This window comes from Lactuca virosa, chromosome 1 (genome assembly GCF_052849685.1).
Source record: "Lactuca virosa cultivar CGN04683 chromosome 1, Lactuca_virosa_CGN04683_v6, whole genome shotgun sequence".
Taxonomy (NCBI): domain Eukaryota; kingdom Viridiplantae; phylum Streptophyta; class Magnoliopsida; order Asterales; family Asteraceae; genus Lactuca; species Lactuca virosa.
Window position 1 is genome coordinate 143,757,469 of NC_136426.1, and position 24,151 is coordinate 143,781,619.

Sequence of the window (24,151 nt, forward strand, 5' to 3'; positions counted from 1 at the left end):
ATGTAGCATGATTACACTAATCATGTGGCCCATATAATTCTTTTATCTTATTTATATTTCTTGCATCCTATAATTGTGTTCTTGTCGGTTGAATACATAACATATGGTATTAAAGCTATGGTTGAAGATTGGATGGAAAGATTAAAAAGTTTAAGGGCTATGATTTTGGATTTTGGAAGATGCATATCAAAGATTAGCTCTCCCAAAAAAGGGTTACATAGACCCTTTTCTGAACACCTGAGAGAAGGAAATAGGAGGATTGGGTGTTACTGGACCGACATAATCCATGTGTGGTAAGGTTTTCATTGGCGATTAATGTTTCATACAACACTGTCAATGAGAAAATATATATATACTAAACAATTTTTTTCCAGTATTTACAAAAAATTCTAGTCTGCAAATAAGTTTTTTCTTGATTTAGCAATTGGCGATACAAAAATGAAAGAAGGCGGATTTGTGACAAATCATGTGAATGAGTTTACCTATATTGGGATCATTTAATATTAAAATATTCTTTTATGTTATTATCTTCTTTTCTCGAGAGTTGGTTCTACATGGTTACAAAAGTTAGTATTTCATCTAGAACTACTAAGCTTTCATTAGAATACATTCACGATCTAATACGAGAAGAGGATATATGAAGGAAGAAAGTAAGTGGGTGCTCGGGTTCCATGTTAAGTATAGAGGGCATGGGAAAATTCCTATACGGGTAGGGGTAATGGCAGCGGAAGATCAAAATCAAGAACGATAGATCAATTTAAGAATAGGAAATATATCGTCTATAAGAATTTGAAAAGAAACTTGACACTTCTTTAATAAATTCCTAAAACCTACAATTAATAAAGGTAAGATATAAGAGAATGTAGCAGCCGATTTTGATACACATTCATCTGTTGCATAGAAAGGCCAATTGAATCATGAATTATGGAGTGTGGTACATTGTTCCATGTCAGTCCATGTAAAGAAGGGATGCACATCTCATATCGATACTAACTTGATCATCGGAGGTCGCTCTCGGGATGCAAGTCCTGAGGGGACTCTAACGATACTCATTTATGAGTGTAACAGGAATCCCATTGGGGTTCGCTAGCGGCATCGAAGCACTTATCTGAGATATCGACTCGATCATCCTCGTGATGATTTTCATGGTTTCATAAGATATGATGTGGATTTTAGATATCATCACTAGAAGGTGAAAAGGGGGAATTTGGTACTTGCTCAGGTATGGAAACAGAGAACCTTATACATTGTTGAGGTATGTACAGATACATAAAACATAACTATTTAGGTTACGGGTACATCTATTTTGTTTCACCAGATACTTGGGGAACATGAGCGAGAATGGTATGAAGATGATAACTAGAAAAGGCATGATTCTAAATCTGTAATGTGTGACAATTGGTTTTTATAAGCTATTTAGTTTAAGAAGTTGCGAAATTGAGAACATCTCCTAATATTAGGAAAGTTGAGAAGGTTCAAGTTGATGTGTGCAACCCTACATTAATTTATTCAAATGGAGGACTGTTCTACTATGTTACCTTTATATGTAATTCGACGAGAAAGGAATTGATTTATTTTATGAAAAACAAATATGAGTTCTTCAATACCTTTAAGAATTATAAGGTTGTGGTAAAGAATGATAATAACTAAAAGATCAAGTATTTAAGTTCTCACAATGAGGAAGAATAAAAAAACAAAGAGTTTATTGATTATTATGTTGAGAATTGGATTAGTATGATGAAGGTTGTTCGATCCAAAGAAACCTCAATAGAATGGAGTTGCAGAAAGAATGAAATGACAATGAGTATGAGGCTTCATTTAGCGTTATTAAATATGTTTTGGGAAAATTGAGTAAGACGACAACTAATCTAATCAATCGTAGGCCTTCTGTTCTGATAGGGTTCAATATTCCCAAAGAGGAATGACAAGATCAACAAGTGAATCTTCCATACTTAATTTCTTGAGGAGTGAGTCCAGGTTTCCCATTTCAGAAATGATGGAGAAGAAAATTATAAATACCAAACCAAGCGTGATACTATGTTAGCACCCAATATTCTCTAGACAAAGTTAATTTTTTGTATCTCTTTAACTCAATATATTGAGTCTCAATGTAATTATAAACCTGACCCCAAGACATATGATAAATCTCTCTAGTTCGACCGTCGATGTAGCATGATTACAATGTTAAGTTGTTTAGTGTGATTCACCTTTCAACTCATAGCTGCTAGACAGACCAAGCACGAGATCTCACTCCTATATTAGTTTCGACACCAAAATATGTCATTGGCTAAATCTGGTAGAGTTTCTAGGCTTGGCCTTACTATAGGATTTTAGGTCTTTTCCTTCTATGTATAAATTCATTAAATTCGTGTAACAAAAGTTGAGCAAGCAAAATTGTAATTTGGAAATTATATATATATATATATATATATATATATATATATATATATATATATATATATATATATATATATATGATTACTCTGATCGTGAGATCTATGTTACATACAATGTTATGGTTTCTTTGTTTTCATTATTACTTTGTGTTTAAAATCATTTATCATTTTGTTCAAGTGCTTATACCTTAACAACTGGTATCAGAGCTATAGTTGAATAATAGGATGGTTAAGATCAACAAATTTGAAGGTCACAATTTTGGGTTATTGAGAATACAAATCGAATATTACTTCTACCAAAAGAAGTTACTCAAACTTTTGGCCGAAAAGAAACCAGAAATGGTGAAGCATGAGGATTGGAATCTACTGGATTGGTAGGATCTTGGCGTAGTAAGACTATCACTAGAAAAGAATGTAGCTTATAATGTTGTCAATGATAATACTACTTAGGCTATCCTCATTAGCATTCCAACCTAAACTAGTTTGTTTTATTAAAAAAAACTAATTTCTTTCTCCTCCACCTATACAACCCAACTAAATCCAATTATTCACATCCATTAGCAATCTAATCCAACCTAATTTTATATTAAAAAATAATATTAATATTGATCTTGTTTTATAGAGAAAAATTAATTATGTATTTCAGTATATTTTATTTAACTTTTTATTATAAATTAATTGTAATTAATAATAAAACTATTTTTAATTATTAAAATTGATTTATCTTTACCAATAGCTAATGGACACATTGCTTTATTTTATGTTGAAAAAGGCAAGCCTTTCTGAACTTGGTTTGTGCCGGCGGCCTAGTTCACTATAAAATATTTATTTTTATTTTCTTTTTTTTGACTTTTTATAGATGAGTCATTGGGGTCACCAATGGGGATAGTTTTATGTCCTGTTAAAGGCTCTATCCAAAATGTATGAAAAACCCTCAACAAGAAAAAGGTTTTCTTGATACGACAATTCGTTAACACGAAGATGAAGGAATGTGACTTACTGATAGATCATGTGAATGAATTTAACTCAATCATATCTAGACCGCTCTCAGTTGCTATTAAATTCAAAGATGAAGTCCAATCCATTTATTATTAAAATCTATACCTAAGATCCTCTACCTAAAATTTGAATTTTTTACCAGTTTGACTCTTGGTCAAACTTTGATGGATTTGAGTAATTAGCTGAGGATTGGTCTACGATTAGTATTAGGTGATTCGTGTCGGTTGTTTCGTTGCAAAAGATATTATTGAGATTCTGTTGATAGATCCAGACGAGTTTTCTCACTATACTATATGTGACATCGTATGTTCAATGTGATAGGTTGTATGAGTACGGTTAGGAGACGATTGTGAGTTTATGTTGGTTAGTCTACTTACTATATGCGTGTTGGTACCTAGGAGAAGTTAGTTGTGTGCCTTCAGGTCCACTAGGAGAACAACTGGAAGTTCTTCAGGCCTTTGGGATGATGCATGTGAGCCTATAGTCCCAATGAAGTGTTAATCATGAGCCTTTATATGTACGCATTATGTATGTGATGTAATATGTGGTATATTCAGGAAATCACTAAGTTTTATACTTACATTTATGGATTAAATGTTTTTTAGGTTGTTCTGTTGTTAGAAGGATGGGAGCATCTTAACTGCATCGCACACGCATCATTGTTGATTTATGAATTAAACTTCCATTGATTTTATGATACTACCCTATTTTGGAAAATTTATATTATAATGATTGAACAAAAAGGGAATTTTATATTACTTTTGGGAACACGGTTTGTCGATATATTTTGTTCAAATAAAATAATTTTGGTTTCAAATTTAGGACGTTACACCTTTTTTGACCGAAAAATCTGTTGGAATTCGTTTAGTGGCGGATTGCGATGGAAATTCCCATCGTAAATAGGTTTTTTCTTTTCTTTTCTAGTAGTGTATATTTCATCAAAAGGCATGACTATGTTTTTATGTTTTATATATATATATATATATATATATATATATATATATATATATATATATATATATATATATATATATGTTTTTAATTGATAATTGATCAAATTGTTTCAAAAGTTTAAAACATTACTTCAGGTTTTATTTAAATAAATGCTTGTTAGTAATAATGGATTAGTAAATGGGCATTTATACCCATTTCTCTCTTTCACGTGTTTTTTTTAGCCTACTTGTTTCATAAGGTTATTCCTTACCTTATGAATAATCTTTCACCTTTGACCATCAACTTACTATCCCTCTACCAATAATTCTCCAAAACCTTTAATATGATTTCCTTTCTAGTGTGGGAAAATATAACATAGATGGTTTGTTTAGACTTGATAGCTTACCTGATGATTGTAGAAATACCTTATCATCTCCTTGTGGTGTTCCTCATTCCATATTGTATTAATGGCACCACTTATGTATAAACCAATTATCTGCAATAAAAATTAATAGTTACAACTAGGCTTAAGATGATTGGTGATAGACACATAGCCATATATGTAGATACATAATGGAAAAATCAAGTTCATGATATCAATTTAAAAAAATGAAATCGAACACATATATAAGGCCTTAACTCATGTTTGAAGTTAGAATTCTACTTAGAAATAATGAATCACATTGCATTTGCATGTTTTGGTGAAGTAAATAGCAATTTTAGGTTCACACTTCATGTGTACATAATATAAAATAAATAACTTGAAAATTAATTTGTATTTCTACTCATTATACTCACAAGTGGAGGAGTGAAGAACATGGGGCCAGCATTTTCCGCAGGCCAATGACCATCTTTTGCTTGGATTGCACGTTGTAGTCGGAGCGCTTTCTTCACTGTAATTGTTACAGCTTCCAAAGTGACATGTTCATCATCACATAGTCTTATTGGAGCTATGTCCATAAGATTGATTTTATTTTCCTTCATAAGCTATTCATAATATAACATGATTATCATGTTCATATATTAGCACAATAATTGAGTCCATAAGATCGATTTGATATTCCTTCATAAGTTATTCATAATATAACATCATTATCAGGTTTATATATTAGCACAATAACTGTAATCTTTATTTATAAATGATTTCTAGGAAAATTTATCATGCATTAAAACATAAATAACTTCATTTATACACAAAGTTGGTCTGTAAGAGGGGGGGGGGGGGTCCTTGGAGACCGCCTATGGCCTAACTAGTTTGAGGGTCACAAATTAATGTTAATCGTTTACATGGATTTTATAAGCTTCACAAAGGTATTGAATCTTAAAAACTGATGGATTAGTGGTGGCGGAAATTTCCCAATCGATTGATCGAAGCGGACAAGTTGAAGTGAAGCCCCCAACGAGACTACGACTCTATCTCTCTCACTCTCTAATTCTCTGAGTTTTCCGATTTCTAAGTCATCTGATTTCTAATTCTATGAAGTTCTACCATTCTACATACTGAATCCTAAAATATGAAGTTCTAAAGTTCAATTGTCAACCAAAATTGATTTTTCACTTAATATTTATTCTTTCATCTCTTAAGCTTTGTGGTGTTTCAAGTTGGGGTTAGTTTTGAGAAAGAAAGAAAGAAGTTCTAAAGGTAGAGGTAACATGGGAGAGACAACATAAGCATGTGTGGATTCTTTATGAGGGTTAGTTTAATTTCAACCTTTATTTCATGGATATATAACAATTAATAGTTCCATTTTAGTTTTATGGTTTTCATAATTTCTGTTGCATGATCACTTGTTAAAAAGGCTAAATGTTTTTTACTTTGAAGGTTATTAAGGGGTGAATTAGTACATGGTTTTTGAATTTTGTATGATTTCACGATGTTTTTGATATGTTTTATTCTTTATTCCATTTTATGTACTATAAGTTACAATTCAATGGGGGTATCCAATTGGTTGTATGATTAAGTTCTTTTATTGATAAAGGAAATGTGAGAAATGGTATGTATGATTTGGTTGCTTAAGTTGTTCGGAAGCCTGATTTGGCCCAAATTTCATAGCTACAAAACCTAGCAAGTTTATTGCCAATTTTAACCAATCATTTTTCTGAAAACTCTAAAAAAAAGACATTAATGTTCCAATTCAAAAAGTTGAAAATGTCAAGGATATAGTGAAATCTAGTCACTATAGAAAGAAAAAGTAATTCATGCATCCCACATTAAATAGTTCTGACATTTTGTTCCTTGAGATAGAGGCGAAACTATAGCAGAAGAGGCAGAGAGTAGGTTAAAGAGAAATCAATTAGTGAAATTCCCTTATATTACTTGAAATAAAAGCTCAACTGTCTGATATTCCTAGCAATCTTTCTCCCATCAGCCAAAATCACAAAAGTAGTGATCAATACGTAGAGAACATGGATATGTCGAAATCCATGTAGGATACATCAAATTTTATTGATTCCCTTACCATAGAATATGTCTCTACTATTTGAAAATGAAACTGTAGTACCATTGCCAAATGCAGTTACTGTCAATGATCCTCTTAAGTAGCTAAAATCCATATGGATCAATAAAAATGATGAAAAGTTTAACTATTGGATAAATGAAAGAAGTCTTTGTTTTTGCTAATTTTACCTTATCATGAAACCATCCATATAAAAATCTTCTACATAGTAAAAAAACCCTTCCACAAAACATCAATAGAGTAGAGATCTAAAATCTCTATTGTAGTATTGCACAGACCTCGACCATCCCTTCTTCTGATCGTATATATGCCATTTCCAGCCTAAAGAAACCCTTTTCCAAAGCATCTAAGTTTTTCACAGTCTCCAATCAAGTTTGAGTTCCTAAATCATTTCCATGTTTAGAGTTTAATTACATTTTAGGAATACTGGTCATGTGGCACGATGATTGGATTACCACTTCATGGTATTTCTACGTCACCACATTGCAGTAGTCATCTAATGACTGGGCCTCGCCGCCTCTTTGTGCACAAAACCCTAAGTTTTGGGCTTTGAGCATATATAAGCATCATTAACTTCTACGGTTTCTTATAGATTCAGCCTCCATCCTTCTATTCCGAACCCTAGCCCCCATGGTCCTTGTTTGAGGTGTTTAAAGCTCTAGGTGGCTTAAGGAGCTCTTTTGGTGCACATTTTGGAGCTTGTTTCCCTTCTTTCAAAAAAAGTCACTTGTAACTTCATTGCTTTTGCATTGTAAGTCTCCTGGAATTTGTTTCATCTTTATTACTTCCTAGATTTAGATTCCTTCATGATTTTTTGGCCATTTTGGAAAAAGGGACACCATGTTTTGGGAGTATGAGCAACTCCATAACTTCCGTGAGTTGTTGAGCAACTCGTTGGTTTGATGATGCAGAAAAATGTCCTTATGAATGTTTTGGTTCAGCCATGCAAAGAGTTAAAGGCTTAAATGCTCAAAACAAACTGAAAAGATTTAGATCTGAGAACCTAAGCCTTGATTGTTACGATTAAGTGCTTAATGAAGAGGTTAATCTTCCAGATAAACTGCGACATGGTGGTCAAGATTGTCGCGTCTATTTTGTCATGTCTAGACTATGACATGGTCAGGGGTTCGCCACGGCGTGGTGGGCCTTTGACTTTTGACCAAGTTTGACTTTTAGTTAATTTTAGTGAACGTAAGTCTTAAATCATTGAGTAAAGGAAAAATGGTATTTTTCCCTAAAAATGAGATTTGGAAAAGAATGACTCGTTTAGAGAGGAAAGTTAAGTATACTATCTTAATTATTAAATTATGGTTTATTATTATGTAGTGGTTCGAGGAAGTATCTATATCGCTTAGCTCGTTGTGTGGATTTCCTTATTAGTCAATCAGGTGAATTCTCATGAACTTACTTATTATATAGTCTATGTGTTATGTGTATGACGGTTAGAGACCATCCCCTTGGGGAATCTAGTTGGATTCAGGACCATGATAAAGTGTTCAAGGTTTGGATGGTCATGATAGACCCTTTGGGGGATGTGATTAGTCTTAGTTGGCAGTGTCTGAGATAGACCCTTAGGGGGAATCATCGTGTTGGTATATAATTGGTACCAATATTATGTGTTTAGAATATAAATGATAGTGTTTGATACTTGATGATTATATGTACGAAGTGGAATGCATATGATCTATATAATTAATAAGTGTCATGATTTCTCACTAAGTCGTAGGCTTATAGTTTCTATTTTTTGTCTTTAGTTGCAAGACCTTAAGGTTCGAAAGGCATGGAGCTGATTTGATAGGGATATCTGGATCGGGGGTATGGCATCAATTTTATGTTTATCATTTGTGACTTTGCTTTCAAAAGAAGAATTTGACTTCCGCTTTGGATGATGTTTTTCGTGATACTATATTGATCATGTTATGGATGGAAACTCCTTTTGTTTATTCTTAACTGATTTTTTGAAAGAAAAAAAAAATTATGGTTGTTTTTGGAATGTTACAAATACAAATAGGAAAGAGGGTGGATAACATGTTAAACTAATTACATAGCTACCAAACAATAAAGAAAAACTAATTATTAATGTCACATCAGCTTTATTACTGGGTAACCTTTTAAATTTGAGGATAATGAGTTAATTGAGAGGTTATATATGAGTTTAATGATCTATTGCGCAAAAAAAAAAGTTAGTGACCAATTCGGGTAAACAGCAAAAGTTATTATACCAGAGTGACATTTTCCATTCTTAAAACACATGGCGTATAATAGTTACTATCCTGCATATTTGATATACTAGATATAAATTGAAAAAAAAAAATTGTTGAAAATCATGGTGCTTGGTACCTGCATCCGCATCAGGAGATCGCCACAGGCATGTTGTCCTCCATTTTTCATATTATCTTTGAAGTTTTGGCGAATCTTTTCAATTTCTTCTTTCTCGTCAGGAGTTCCAGCATCTTGATTAAATTTCCAGTATTGTCTACCAACAAAGTTGTTAGTACTATACAAATAGGGGTCATCTCCTTCGGCTATTTGTAACTCCCACATCCTTCTCTTCTACTGGTCACCTCTTGTAGCAAGGGTTGAATATCTAACTTTATCAAAAACATGTGTCAAGCTTAACCTATTAGGATCACATTAATAAACAACATGTACACGATAATAGAGATGCGAATAAAATAAAAAACACAAGGAGTGAACAAGAATTGAACATGCGAAGAACATGGTTCACACGATCACAATGATCGATTAATCCACAGACGAATTGGTGAGATTTTTCTTAATTGTAGACGTCAACAAGCGTTTTTTGCTTTTCGGGATTGAACAAGAATTTTTTTAACTGTCTCAATAAATTTGATGAACCTTCTCAAGTTATTGCAAAAGTCTTAGCTATTTTGTGAAATGATTAATTGTATATACACTTTTGGCATATCCATCAGGACTATCACATATTAATTATTATAAAATAATAATACTATTTTGGATCTAGTTTGACATACAACACCTTTTATAAAGTTTCACATCTAAACTACTCCCATGACATTAGTTATGAGTAGTTAACTTTGAATAATATTTTAATTAATGTAGATCTCTAGGCTCTACACAACAAAGTATTTTGAAACCCTGGTCACCAGTCAGCCAAGTTCTAACATCTTGTCAACCTGGTTTTCAGATTTTCAATGCATTTAATATATTCCTTCGATTTCAAAGACATGATAGATTCAGGAATAACAAAGACGTGATAGATTCAAAGCGAGAGATTATGGATGCCATAACTTCAAGGTAGATGCCATAACTTCAAGGTAAAAGCTGACTTCAAGTCTTCGACAATAACAAAAAGATGAAAGTCAAGAACTGAAATATAATTAGTTTCTTAAAAAAGAGTCAAGCAGCAAAGATTTATTATTGTACTAATTGTTTTGGCAATGAGGTTGTTGAATTAAGACATTGAATTATTCTGACTTATCTTGAAAGAACAATCTCTAGATCATCACAGTTTCAAATATTATGAAATTGAGGTTCACTCATCTTGCACAACCACAGCCTGACCTCTACTTATTTCAGCATGTAAAAAAATAAAATAAAAAATAAAAAATCAGACGCATAGCGAGAGCTAGAGATTACCTTTGAGAAATCAAAATCTGAAGTCTTGCAATAACCGGAACTCGAAATCAGCAAGAAAAACCGTTGTGGAAGAAATGAAGATTAAACATTGGGTGGAACTCTCAAGTCTGAAATAGGAGTGGTATATATATATATATATATATATATATATATATATATATATATATATATATATATATATATATATATATATATATATATATATATATATATATATATATATATTATTTTTTGACTGAGAAAATAGAGGTGGGAAGAGTCGTTGGGAAGCATGCAGATTAAATTTAGTCTAAGAAGCCCCAAAAACATGCATCTAAGCATGTGAGTTAAGTGTGATATATTTGTTTTATATATATACCTCAGGCAAAACAAACAAAAATATAAATTTTATATTGCATTACTGTCCAAAAAAATGGACTATCAAAATGAAAGAGGAAAGAAATTAAAAAAATTGTAAAAAACATATATACCTTCTCATAATGATAGTTGTCCACGTTTATATTTTCACACACACACAAAAAAAAATAAAAATAAAATAAAATAAATAAAAAATAAGTCATTTAGCTCTTAGACGAGTGGGTTACTTATGTGGTACCACAACTTATCATATTTTTGGTCATATTATTTTTTTCTCATCCTCTCTCACCCTAGAAAACTAATAGAAAATGGTACCACACACACCATATTTTTTTAAAATAAAATTTAATAATTATATAAATATTTAGAATACATATTTAACTAAAACGATTACATAGCTAAAAACAAAAATTAAATAAAAATGATACAAGTTAAGTTTAACTGTAATATTTTACATGATTTTCTCTCTAACCCTCAAAACCATCTCGAGTTAGTTTTCGGAGAGATGATCGATGTTGTGTGTTAAAAATTCCATATCGGAAGTTTTTTTTTTATTTTACCACTCGATTTCTTTGCTTCTCATCTCGAGCTTTCTTTTTCTCATCCAATTTCTCCTTTTCGAAATTCAATCAAGTTTCGAAATTCAAATTATAAATTTTGAAACTACTAGCGACCCATCGAACGTCATCTCCTCCTTCGCTTCCCAATGTATTTGTCGACAACCCTCATTTTTTCGCCTTATCTTGACCCAACTGACGGACTATCTCTTCGTGTTCAAGCTCATCCTCATATTCATTCAAATCAAACCTGAAACGAGCATTCGATGAAGTAGTGTCACTCATCTCAGAAACGTTGGTTCTCTTCGAACCACCTTCTTCGCTACCCTACTCTTTTTGTCACCTTGGGTGTAATATCTAGTTTCACGGTGTTTCTTATTTCAGGATTATAAATCGTAATTTGATCAAGTAAAGGGCTCGGGCTTCAAGAAAATAGAGTCATACCATCCATCAAAATATCAAAAAAAAAAACTTTTTGATTACCAAACTGATCCCATCTTTAACTCCTATTTCTAACATAATCGGCTTTACAAAATCTCCATTTTTGCACTTGTTTAGTGGATGCCAAGTTGGCAATGGATCGGTTGCCATATTGCAAAAAGTACAACATAATGGCAAACCATTTGTGGCCAAAAGTTAGGAAGTCAAAGGAACTCCCGAAAAATTTGAAAATGGATATATTGTAATGGAATACAATGGGCTGCAAAATTGGTTGCTAAGATTGTTTTGGTTTGATGTATTCGGCTAGATCGGTAAGATTGTTTTGGTGGATTTTTCCTTAGTAAAAGGTTACAAGTGCCTAATTTCACATACATTGAACAAAATTGAAACTTGAGTAATTAGAACAAAAAGTATAAAAACCACAAGTTAAATAATTATCAAACTTGATTACTATTTAGGCATTTCGCCTTTTTATACGACCTCCTTCGACAAGCTATATATGGCTTAATGTCAGTTATGAGAATGAGGGTATTAACATCTTTTGCACAAACAAGACAAAAACTTTCATTTTCTTTCACAGTCTAAATCTAAGTCTCAGTCTGATATATATCAAACACAGTACAACATGTTATGTAATGTCTTTAATGATAATCAGCGAGTCTTAAATGCCACATCAGCAGATAACCCTTGAAGTTTCATCATACAATAATACTTAACCGGTGCCACCGCACCACCTTTCGTACACAAATCAACAACCGCAGGGGCATGTCCGTAAAATGACCGCCACTTATCCTCAAGAACAACCGGATCTTGAGGCCTACGAAACCACACCACCTTTTCAGGCACCAAATCATCCACCTCGGCTTTTTTCCAAAAATGCCCTCCACGCCACTTCTCATACTTAAACACCCCACACAATCGCGCCTTATGTCCAGATGGGCCCACGTGAACCTCCGAACAATATTTACAAACTTTAGCCGAATAAACCATCATCAACTTTTGAACACCTGATCTAACCACCTCCCATGCATTTAAAGTTCCTTCCGAAATTACCCTTAGATCATTGGGTGATAAAGATTCAACACCTAAGCATTCAATTTTGTTTCCGGATATACCCTCGTGGTCAAAATCAAAATCAGCACCTGCTTGGAGCGCGAGTTCAAGAATTGCGGGTATTCGGTTGTAATCGAATCGTTCATCGTGTTTGATCACATTTTGGAACATGGTTTTTAGGTGGAATGTGTTTACAGGGACAAGAATGTCATTTATACCTCCTTTGATCCATTCGTGGGGTTTGTTCTTGGAATGACGTTTGTACCCATGGCAGGTTTTGATTGCGTGACCCTTTTCACCAATGTATACTTCTTGACAGAATCTGTAAGTGGAAGATAGTGTATGTGTGTTTTATCAATCATCAAACCAATTGTATGTTTATTTTGAAGAAACAAAAGGTATAGAAAAAGAAGAAGAAGAAGAAGAAGAAAGACAGTGAATGAGAGATAGAGAATACTTGCAAGACCAGATGGGTATTACTTGGAGAAGAGTGGATACGCCTTGAATCAAAAGGCTTCTTGATCTTACGACATCATAAGCAACAGGGATCATCTCTTTTACTGGATAATATTTGGCTCGATTCTCGATCCTCTTCAGAATCATGGGCCTCAGTTTCTTAAAATCTACTTTTGGATTTGATCTGTAGTGTCGAGTGATCCCAATTAACCCTTGCACCATGATTGTGTTATACCATAGTCTCGGATTCTTCATAGCTGCCATATATGTATATTATATCAAATGAGAAGCTTTTACAAATGTCTAATGGATATATACAATCATTCGAACCCTAGAAATTCCTTCGTCGGGATCAAATGAAGACTCTTTAAAAATGGAAACATTCAATGTGATTTGTGAATTCAGTTCGCAATTGATCGAATTAGCGTTCAAATGAAACATGAAATTGATTTCATGATCAACAAACATCAACGAGACTAATGAGCATGCGGCAAAGGAAATAAGGCCAGGTAAAAAAAAATTAAAAAGCAGGAAATTAAGATACGAAGGAAAACCTCTAAACACAAAATTAATGAAGAAAGATGAAGAGATTGTGATGTAGTTACTTGTGCAGGTGCTCGGATTTGGAGATTCGCTGCTGTGAATGCGAAGAAGATGAAGGTAGCTAGGTGTTCTGGACTTCTGAATCACCAATATCAGTTATCCAAATGGGCTTCAGTGCTGATCCAAGCCCATTAACCGTACTGTTGTAGACTTGTAGTTATCAGAATGGGCTTCGTTGCTGATATACAGAAAAATGTCATTATTATTTTGAAAAGGTTTTTTTATATTTTGAAAAATGTCATAAATATGCATATATACCACGTGAATGTGTTGAAATTTATATATGCGCTTGATATTAAACTTTTGAATGGTTACAGTTTTTCTAACATATTGTACGTTGTTCCTTTTTGTTGCTTTTAGTCATGTTGTTGTTTTCAAGTTTTGATGTTGATCTATTAGTATCAAAGTTGTATTGCGTTAGGCCTAGGTGTTATCTTCTTATATTTTGTATTGTTTGTAAATGGACCAGCTCCACGTTAATTAATAATAAAAAAAAACATATGTATTTTAAATGATACTAATGTATGTCTCGTTGTAATAACTTTTTGTATTGTTTGAAATCATAAAAACATTATGAACACAAACTACTATGGATTTCTCATTATATATTAATAAAAATGATAATATTAAAACTAGAATAGATTTATCACACATTATCTAAAGGAAACAAAAGATATCATAAGATTTTAGATTATTTATTTCCTTACTTATGTATTCTATCTTTGGTTTTTTCCCTTCTATTGTTGGGAGTTTGTTTTTGTCATTCACATATATATCACAGAGATCTGTTTTACATCTCTGTACATTCAATCAATAAAATACAAAAGTTGGTTCTCACCTATAATTTTCATGGTATCAGAGCAGGTTATTTAAGTCTTTCAGGTGACCATGGTGGGAGAGAAAGGAGGAGATGGCAACAAGAAGGTGGATGATGGAGAGACGATTGATATCAACTCACCTCTCTATGTTCATCCTTCTGAATATCCAAAACAGGTACAGGTGAACTACATGTTAAACGATAACAATTATAACGAATGGAAGCAGGAGATGGTGAATTTCCTGCTTACGAAAAACAAGATGGGGTTGGTCGATGGCACCATCAAGAAACCTGAATCAACGTCACCTCTACACTCTGTGTGGGTATGTGCAGACGCAATGATCAAGGGATGGTTAACAGCCGCGATGGAGAAAGAGATTCGAACAAGCGTACGATACGCAAACACCTCAACAGAAATCTGGAGAGATTTAGAGGAACGGTTCGAAAAGGAAGGAGCACCTCGCGCCTATGAATTGAAGCAAACCCTAAACTCCATGCGACAAGAAGGTACCACTGTTTCCACTTATTACACCAAGCTTCGATCCATCTGGGATGAACTCCAAATGGTTCTTCCTACACCTCACTGTAAGTGCAGTGGTTGTAATTGCAATATTGGGAAACAACTAAATGAAGTGAAAGAGAAGGAGAAGGCGTACGAATTTCTGATGGGACTTGACGAAGATTTTGCGGTTATACGCACCCAGATCTTAGCCATGAAGCCGACACCATCGTTGGGGACTATCTACCACCTGGTGGCAGAAAACGAACAGCAAAGGGCAATCACGGGAGGATCGAAAAGAGCCAGCGCTGAAGCATCCGCTTTCCAGGCTAATTACAACTCGCAAAGAGGGTACCAACAACATCAAGGGAAGCAGAACACGCATGTGACAAATAAAACAACACAAAAGGCCACAAAATCAGAACACGACAAGAAAGAAAAATGTACATTATGCCAGAGAGAGGGTCACAACAAAGAAGGATGTTTCAAGATCGTTGGGTACCCGGAATGGTGGTCGGGCAAGAAAGATAAGCCGAGACCTAAAGCTGCTTGCGTAGAGATGGTGTCAAGTCATATACCAGGGCTGACAGATGAACAATATCATTTATTTGTCACTCACTTCAAGGAGAACGGAAACATGGCAGGCAACGAAAATCAACCAAGGGCAAACATGGCAGGTAAAGATCTCACATGTGATGGTTGGGTTGTTGATTCTGGCGCAACTGAACACATGACTTGTAGAAGTGACTTCCTACAGAATAATACCCAAAACCCTAAAGGGGCACCAGTTATCATTCCTAATGGGGATAAGGTGCCTGTCATGGGAGAAGGCGAACATACTCTTCCAGGATGTGTTAAGATAAAAGGAGTTTTGTTTGTTCCCACTTTTGATTATAATCTTCTTTCGGTCAGCAAACTTGCAGATGATCTTAACTATGCTGTTACCTTTTTCCCTGGTTTCTTTGTTATACAAGAGTTGGGGACGAAGCACTTGATTGGAGCGGGTAACCGGGTTGGAGGACTGTATCGAATGGGGACAATGAAGATGAACAAAGCCCTGCTAACCACTTTCGATGTATGACACAAGAGACTTGGTCATCCATCAACTAAGAATATTTCACACTTAGACTTTATTCATGTTTCAAAGGATAATCATAAGTGTGATGCTTGTTTTAAAGCCAAACACACACGCCTTCCTTTTGCTACTAGTGAAATAAAAACACTTGCATGTTTTGATTTGATACATTGCGACGTGTGGGGGAAATATAGAACCCCATCCATGAATAAAGCTTATTACTTTCTTACTTTAGTAGAGCTGTATGGACTTTTTTTCTAAAACACAAACATGAGGCGAGCACATGCCTTATAGACTTCTGCAAAATGGTCAAAACGCAATTTGGAGTTCAAATCAAACGAATACGGACTGACAATGGGGGAGAGTTTGTGTCAAACAACATGAGAGATTTCTATGCTCAAGAGGGCATCGTTTTGGAGACGTCTTGTCCACACACCCCACAACAAAATGGGGTGGTGGAACGCAAGCATCGACACTTGCTTGAAACCGCTCGTGCCCTACGTTTCCAAGCTAACTTACCAAAGACTTTCTGGGGAGAATGTGTTTTAACAGCGACTTATGTCATCAATAGAATGCCCTCGAAAATTCTGCATGGGCCCACGCCTTATGAGGTCTTATTTAAACAAAAACCCTCATACGAACACATGCGGGTATTTGGTTGCTTGACCTATCATCGGAATATAGACACCAGGGGAGACAAGTTTGAGCAGCGTGATAAACCTGGCATCTTTGTTGGTTACCCACCGGGCACCAAAGGTTACAAGATATATGATTTGGAGAGTAGAAAATAGTCATTTCACGGGATGTTCGATTTCTTGAAAACGACTTTCCCATGAACCACACCAAACCCGATGAAGAGACGCGACATGAGGACCTGTTTCAGCTTGACGACGAAAACAAAAATACTCCAATTCCTAATAATGTTATGCCATATGACGTTGACATTGAGGATGGAGTGGTGACTAATGAGCCAATGGAATCTGTGTCTAACCAAGTCACTAATGAGACCACCACACAAGTTGAAACACAAACTGATGACATAAACATCGCTTCAAGTCCAGATGCAACTACAGCTCCGAGAGTGAGAACACACCCAGTTCGATTCCAAGACTTTGAAGTTCGTCTTCCCCCATCGATCAGTCATCCTCCACCCGCCGCCAATCGAATTGCTTCTACGGTACATCCCCTCTTTCTTTATGTTACTGATAATAAATTCACTCGTTCTCACAAAGCTTTCTTAACGGCCATTGTTACAAACAATGAACCAAAAACCTTTAAGCATGCAGCTCGTGATCCAAAGTGGAGAGATGCAATGAAGTCTGAAATCAAGGCTTTGGAGGATAATGACACGTGGGATCTCACGGATCTTACAAAATGAAAAAGGGCGATTGATTCAAAATGGATATACAAGATTAAGTACAAACCCAATGGTGACATAGAGCGATACAAAGCTTGTATTGTAGCAAAAGGGTATACACAATTGGAGGGTGTAGATTTTCACGACACCTTCGCCCCGGTAGCTAAACTTGTCACGATTCGAATCCTTTTAACCATGGCGGTGAAAAACAATTGGATAATCCAGCAATTAGACGTGAACAACGCCTTCTTGCATGGTGACTTAGAAGAAGATGTCTATATGAAGATACCACAGGGCTTCGGTAAAGAAGGTGAAACTCGGGTATGCAAATTAAAGAAATCACTCTACGGCTTGAAACAAGCAAGTAGAAATTGGTATCACAAGTTCACAACTGCTTTACGTGAACTTGATTTTCAGCAATCTCATGCGGATCACTCACTTTTTATTCATAAGTACAAGCACACCTTTGTGGCAGCTCTTATTTATGTAGATGACGTTGTGATTGTTGGTAATGATGCCACCAAAATTGAAAGCACTAAAGCCAATCTGCATGCACGCTTTAGTATTAAAGATCTTGGCAACTTAAAGTATTTTTTAGGTATCGAGGTCTCGAGAACAAAGGAGGGTTTAGTCCTCAGTCAACGCAAATACACCATGGACATTTTGGAGGACTCAGGCATGCTTGGTTGCAGACCCAGCCGGTTCCCCATGGAACAAAACCTCAAGCTTGACAAATGTGATAAAGAAGAGAGCATAGATGCAAACATGTATCGTCGTCTGGTTGGGCGTCTCCTGTATCGTCAAGCGACACGACCAGACATAACTTATTCCGTTAATATCCTCAGTCAGTTTGTGTCAGACCCTAAACAAATTCATTGGAATGCGGCGCTACGTGTCTTGAGGTACCTTAAAACCACGATGGGCCAAGGTATTCTTCTTCCTCGCGATGGTCCAACAGAATTGGTAGCATATAGTGATTCAGATTGGTTGGGTTGTCCCTATTCTCGTCGTTCCAGAACTGGGTATTTGTTACTCTTGGGTGGTGCTCCGGTCTCATGGAAATCGAAGAAACAATCTGTGGTTCCGCGGTCTTCTGCTGAAGCGGAATATCGTGCCATGGCTACGACGGTGAGCGAGATTCTATGGGTCTGTTGGCTACTTTCGGAACTTGGTGTCTCTATTAACCAACCTACAACTCTCTTCTGTGATAATGAGTCTGCTCGACACATTGCTCATAACCCAGTTTTCCACGAGCGTACTAAACACTTGGAAATGGATTGTTTCTTTGCTCGTGAAAGGGTGGAGTCCAAGGAAGTCATTCCGGTTTGGACGCACACAAGGAATCAGTTGGCGGATTTGCTTACAAAACCTCTTGGTGGAGATCAGTTGAAGTCTCTTTTGGTCAAGTGGAACATTCGGAACCTTCATGCTCAACTTCAGGGGGAGTAAAGGAAACAAAAGATATCATAAGATTTTAGATTATTTATTTCCTTACTTATGTATTCTATCTTTGGTTTTTTCCCTTCTATTGCTGGGAGTTTGTTTTTGTCATTCAATCACGAACACTTCAATCACAACAAGCAATATTATAGTAAACTGGTATTTAAGTCGCTCCATGCATTGCGACGGAGGACTTCTTTGCAATTAATGAAAACAAATGTTATAAAAAAAATTATGTAAGGGTTAAACAACATAACTTTATAATATAGTAAGGGATCAAAATCACAACTTATAAAATACCAATAATTTAACTTTAAAATTATGAAGGATGAATATTGTTAAATCAAATTTTTTTTAAAGGAATAAGTGTAAATTTGAAAATCTGTTATGACCAAAGGAAAAATCGTTATTTTTAGATATATGCTTATTTTGTATCTTGTATTTGTATGTTGTAAAATTTATATTGTAATTCAGCTTGTGAAATACAGAAAAGCAAAATCCTAAGATGTTAAATAAACAATAAAAGAAATTGATCATGTAAAATAAGATGAAATCCAACTATTAAGAACATCTTAGAACTTATAATCCATTCATGAACCTAAATAAGAACATTTGTAAATAAAAATACATTGTCAAAAGGAACAAATATTTTCGTGAGTTTTTTTATTTCAAATAGAACCAAAAACCTCCAAGCTATCATGAGATTTGTATTCTTCTCATAAAATAAATAAAAATATTATTAGCATTGTATAATTGTATAAGTATTTATATGAAATAAGACAAGAAATTGAAAATTATGGCCACCTTTTAGAGTTGGATGTTTCACTTGGATGGAAACCTTTGAGATGAAGGATTTTTATAAGTTTTTTCACGTTGTCCATATATACCCAAACGCAAACACTTTTAAACTCTTCTGATGGTTTAATCCTATTTTTTCTTAATCGTCTAGGCATAAATACTCACTCCATTGTGAAAACACAAAATCATAGTTTTCAATTTTCTTGCATATGCTATAAATTCTTTTCAGCTCTTCTGACTCGATAACTATTTTGATCCACATAAACATATCAAATTTCCACGTGATATAATTCAATTTTGACTTTTTTTATATGTTCCTTGAAATAATATTGTACAAAAAGAAAATTCTTTGCTATAATTTCATGTTGAATTCAATAAATGTCCTTTACAAGAACATACAAGAAAAAGTGATATAGAAGGGTGCATCTTACATTTAGGTGGATTCACGAAATCATTGTCATCAAGGTTTAAAAACCTGTTTGCCTTATCTGAAAACACTATCTTGAATTTTTTTTGTAGACAACCGCAAAACTTCTTTGTCTTTCTTCCATTCCCGCAAATATAAACTCCAAATACAAACAACAGCAAACTACTTCGTTTTCTTCCATTCCGTGTACTGTGTACATTATTCAACATGTTTAAGATTACTAATTATTTAAACATTTAATCCAACCATCTAATCATAACCATTAATTATCTTCATCCAAATGCCCAAATTAGTTCTCAATACTACCTGCTACATGTTATATACATTGTATGTGTGTAAGTGTGTGCGTGTAAACGTACATGTTAATGATGTTAATATGCATGCTTGAAGCTAACGCATTTGTACTTTCTATACCCGGACCCCGGCACAAAACATTCAAATAATTTGACTGTAAAAATTTTTTTCCCATTAAACCTTGAAGGGGCCCTTTAATTGTGTTATTGATTTCATAACAAACCGACCAAAATAACAAAATGACTAAATATGAAAATACGACTTAATGAGTAAGGTATTTAGATATGTCTGTAATTTTTTAAATGCGTGATACTTTTTTCAGAAGTTAGATCCCTTTGATTATTATCTGTAAATTTATGATTATTCCAAACTTATTAGTATGTTACACTTTTGGTCCTTGTGGTTTGGTGGGAATCGCATCTTTGGTCCTTGCATCAATGATTTTTTTTTTTTTTTTAAAATTCTTCTTCTTTTCCCTTTCTCTCAACCCCCTCTTGTTACACCCTCCAACAAAATAGATAAAGATTCATCATATTACTTAGGGATGAGTGTAGGCGGGTATCCGTTTCATTTCGTCGGAACCAGAACCAAAACCGGAACCGGAACCGGCGGTTCCTGTGAAGTTAGAACCGGAACCGGTCTAGGTGGTTCTTCAATTTTTGAAACCACTCCCTGAACCGGTTCTGGAACCGGGTAACCCGGTTACTTCATTTTTTTTGTTTCGTTAATACAAAATAATTCTTAGCCATTGAAACAAAAAATAAATGGGTTAATGTCACAGTAGTCCAACCAACTTTTCGTTTTAGGTTTAAAATGTCCCTCATGTTATTTTTTGGTAGTCTAGAGGCATAAACTGTTATTGACCTATTAAAAAAGGTAATGAACGCATATTCTTCCGGTTTCACAGGTAAATCATTGATGATGTGGATTAACGTAGTACACATGGCTTTTTTATTTGCCTTTTGATTTCTTTTTCCTACAGCAAATAAAAATAAAATTATATTTTATATTTTATTAGATAAATCATCTGATGGTTTCCAGCTCTCATCAGCAAAGGGGTCCAATTCTAAAAGCAAAAATTAGGGTTCTGCGTATTGAAGCTTCCTAAGGCAAGAATGTTATTCATTTCTTCCTGGAGTTAGATCATGGAAGGCGATTTGAAGCTTCTGGGACCAAATAATATGGTTTTGCACATTTAGTAGCTGGTGGCTAATTTGAAGACGAAAATGGTGGATTTGAAGCTTCTGGACCAAACCTAGAATCGATTTGAATAGAATAATATTGAATGTTCTTTTCTGGGTAAATGTTCTTAATGTTCAGATGTTCTTGAAATCGAGTAAAAGATTGTGGGATCAAACCATAAATCGATTTGAAGTGTTCTTCGAAAGTTCATGTTCTTAAAGTTCAAATGTTTTTAATATCCAAATGTTCTTCGATGTCTTCCAGATTTGGAAATGATAATGTGTGGTACCTTCATCTTTCATCATTATTCTCTCCCCCTCTAGATTTGGAAATGATAATGAACTAGATCTTCATGTCAGTGGGTTTTTTTTTCTGGGTTTCTAAGATAACGAAACACACGAGCATTATTTCGATTTTCAAGATTTTTTACCATTTCGATTTCCAGATTTGTTTTCAATTTCAATTTTCCCATATTTGTTTTCGCGAATTTGGGGTTCAAGTTCAATTTATTTTTTTGGTCGTTAGGGTTCGATTTGGATGCTCCAAATGTGTTTTTGAGTGTTTGGATTCCCATTTTGATTTTCCAGATCTGTGTTTGCATTCCAGATTTTGGTTGAATTTTTGTTTGACTTTCATCTTTATAAGGAACACATATTTGATAGTAACAAATCTTGATTTTTTTTCTTGGTGGTTTATAGTGGTGGTTGTCGGTGATTTGTGGTCGATGTTGAAGGATGGTGGTGATAATTGAGTGTGCTTCAATGAACATGAAGATGCCAACAATATAATATGAAAAAGTTGTTAAATTTATAAAAAAAATATTTTTGATTGTGTTTTTCAAATCTTGGTTGTTCATGGTGGTTGTTGATGGGTGGGAGATGGATAGTGTTGGTGGTTGATGGTGGTGCATGGTGGGAGTCGATGGCGGTGTTAGGTGGTTTTGTTGAATGTGCTTCATTTGAATAAGAACTTGTTAAATATTCTTCATAACTTTTATGTTAATAATAATAATAATAATATTGAAAATACGTAATAAACAAAAAAGGCCACATGGACGCCATGTCATAGCTATGTAGGTGATTTTTCTGACTAAAATTGCCACATGGCATATCATTTAAGCCTTGCAACCGGTTGTTCTGTTACCCCTTCTAGTAATGGCTTATTTGATATGTAAAATGATACTTTATACCTCTAGACTACCAGAAAATAACATTAAGGATTTTTTAAACCAAAATCCAAAAGTTGGTAGGGCAACAGTGACATTAACCTAAAATAAATACTATAACTAGTTCATTACGATACAAGTTACAAACAATAATCCAAGTTGCTAAATATAAATCATGTATAAACCCAAGTTCATCTTCTTACCATCAACCACTTAATGTTATTTAACATCATATTAACATCATATCTTTTCAAAAGATATTATCATCACGTATGTTCAAATTGTATTACAGTCATGCATTAACAAAAGTTGCAAATATAACTTATAAGCATGTTACCTTCAAGATCCAATTAGATAATTTCAACAAATGTCTTAGTCATCAACATTGTTACAACCAATTCGTTTAATTATTTAAGTATTTTTAAATTTTAATAATTCGGAACCGGTTTCGGCGGTTACCCGGGTAACAGTTCCTAAAAAATGGAAATCGGAACCGGTCCTTGGTGGTTCCTACTTTTAGGAACTAGAACCGAAACCAATGACCTCGGTTCCGGTTCCAAAAGCGGGTACCCGCTATCCGTGCTCATCTAATATTACTCAAGTTTTTGTAAACTATTAAAAAAATTGTTGTTGATAAGTAAAAGATCAGTGAGGTTCTTGAAATTCTCCACCCCATATGGTAGTTTGTTTCCAAAGTTATTATTATAAATGTCTAACACTTCAAGTGAAGAAGATATTACCAACTTGAAACTTAATTTGGTTATGTTTTATAAAATTTTGTTACGTACTTTAAAGATAATGATTACGGAACTCCGGTAGATCCAGTAACATTTCGCCGGTCATCTGATTTCCATGGAAGATCAAGTATTTTAAGGTGGAATGATTAGATAAATCTGGAATAAAACTGAGAAGACATTATTTTCTAAATTCAACATGGTTTTCAGAAAATCGATGAGCGAAATCCTAGTTTTGAAATGCCCTCCCAAAGTCTACTTCACAATCACCTAAGTAATAAATTGCCAAAACATTGGTTTCCTTTCTCATTCATACGTACACAAACATATATACAATACAAAATACAAATGGTCCTAAATAATACACCAATGGGCTAATAACTAATGGGCTAATGCACACTAATATGCCCCTGTGGTTTAAGGGGTAGATGAAGATCGAACACTCAAACTGGATCATAAATCAGAAAATAGAGAATATGGAAGCCCCTTCG

General features: G+C 34.4%; 2 protein-coding genes across 5 annotated transcripts in view; both read right to left on the reverse strand.

Moving 5' to 3' along the window:
* Positions 1-10,504, reverse strand: part of LOC145159251 (dammarenediol II synthase-like) — a 70,311-nt gene extending 59,807 nt beyond the window's left edge. For 2 of the 3 annotated variants that reach the window (XM_079078196.1, XM_079078190.1), the window contains exons 1-4: positions 10,406-10,504; positions 9,125-9,375; positions 5,127-5,315; positions 4,735-4,824 (exon numbers count right to left, since the gene is read on the reverse strand). In XM_079078196.1, the coding sequence (XP_078934322.1) occupies positions 4,735-4,824; positions 5,127-5,315; positions 9,125-9,328 (483 nt within the window). In that variant the 5' untranslated portion in view covers positions 9,329-9,375; positions 10,406-10,504. The remainder of the gene's footprint in view (positions 1-4,734; positions 4,825-5,126; positions 5,316-9,124; positions 9,376-10,405) is intronic. The other variant, XM_079078201.1, reaches the window with a different exon arrangement.
* Positions 10,505-12,299: 1,795 nt separating this feature from the next.
* LOC145159270 (APO protein 4, mitochondrial-like) lies at positions 12,300-13,993 on the reverse strand. 2 transcript variants are annotated; one of them, XM_079078210.1, is made up of 3 exons: positions 13,875-13,993; positions 13,271-13,526; positions 12,300-13,135 (listed from the first exon to the last, which is right to left on the reverse strand). In XM_079078210.1, the coding sequence occupies exons 2-3, from the start codon at positions 13,522-13,524 to the stop codon at positions 12,412-12,414; spliced, it is 978 nt and encodes a 325-aa protein (XP_078934336.1). In that variant the 5' UTR covers positions 13,525-13,526; positions 13,875-13,993; the 3' UTR covers positions 12,300-12,411. The 2 variants fall into 2 exon arrangements, with proteins under 2 accessions (XP_078934336.1, XP_078934341.1); XM_079078215.1 differs by having other exon boundaries at positions 13,824-13,935.
* Between the last annotated feature and the right edge of the window lie 10,158 nt (positions 13,994-24,151).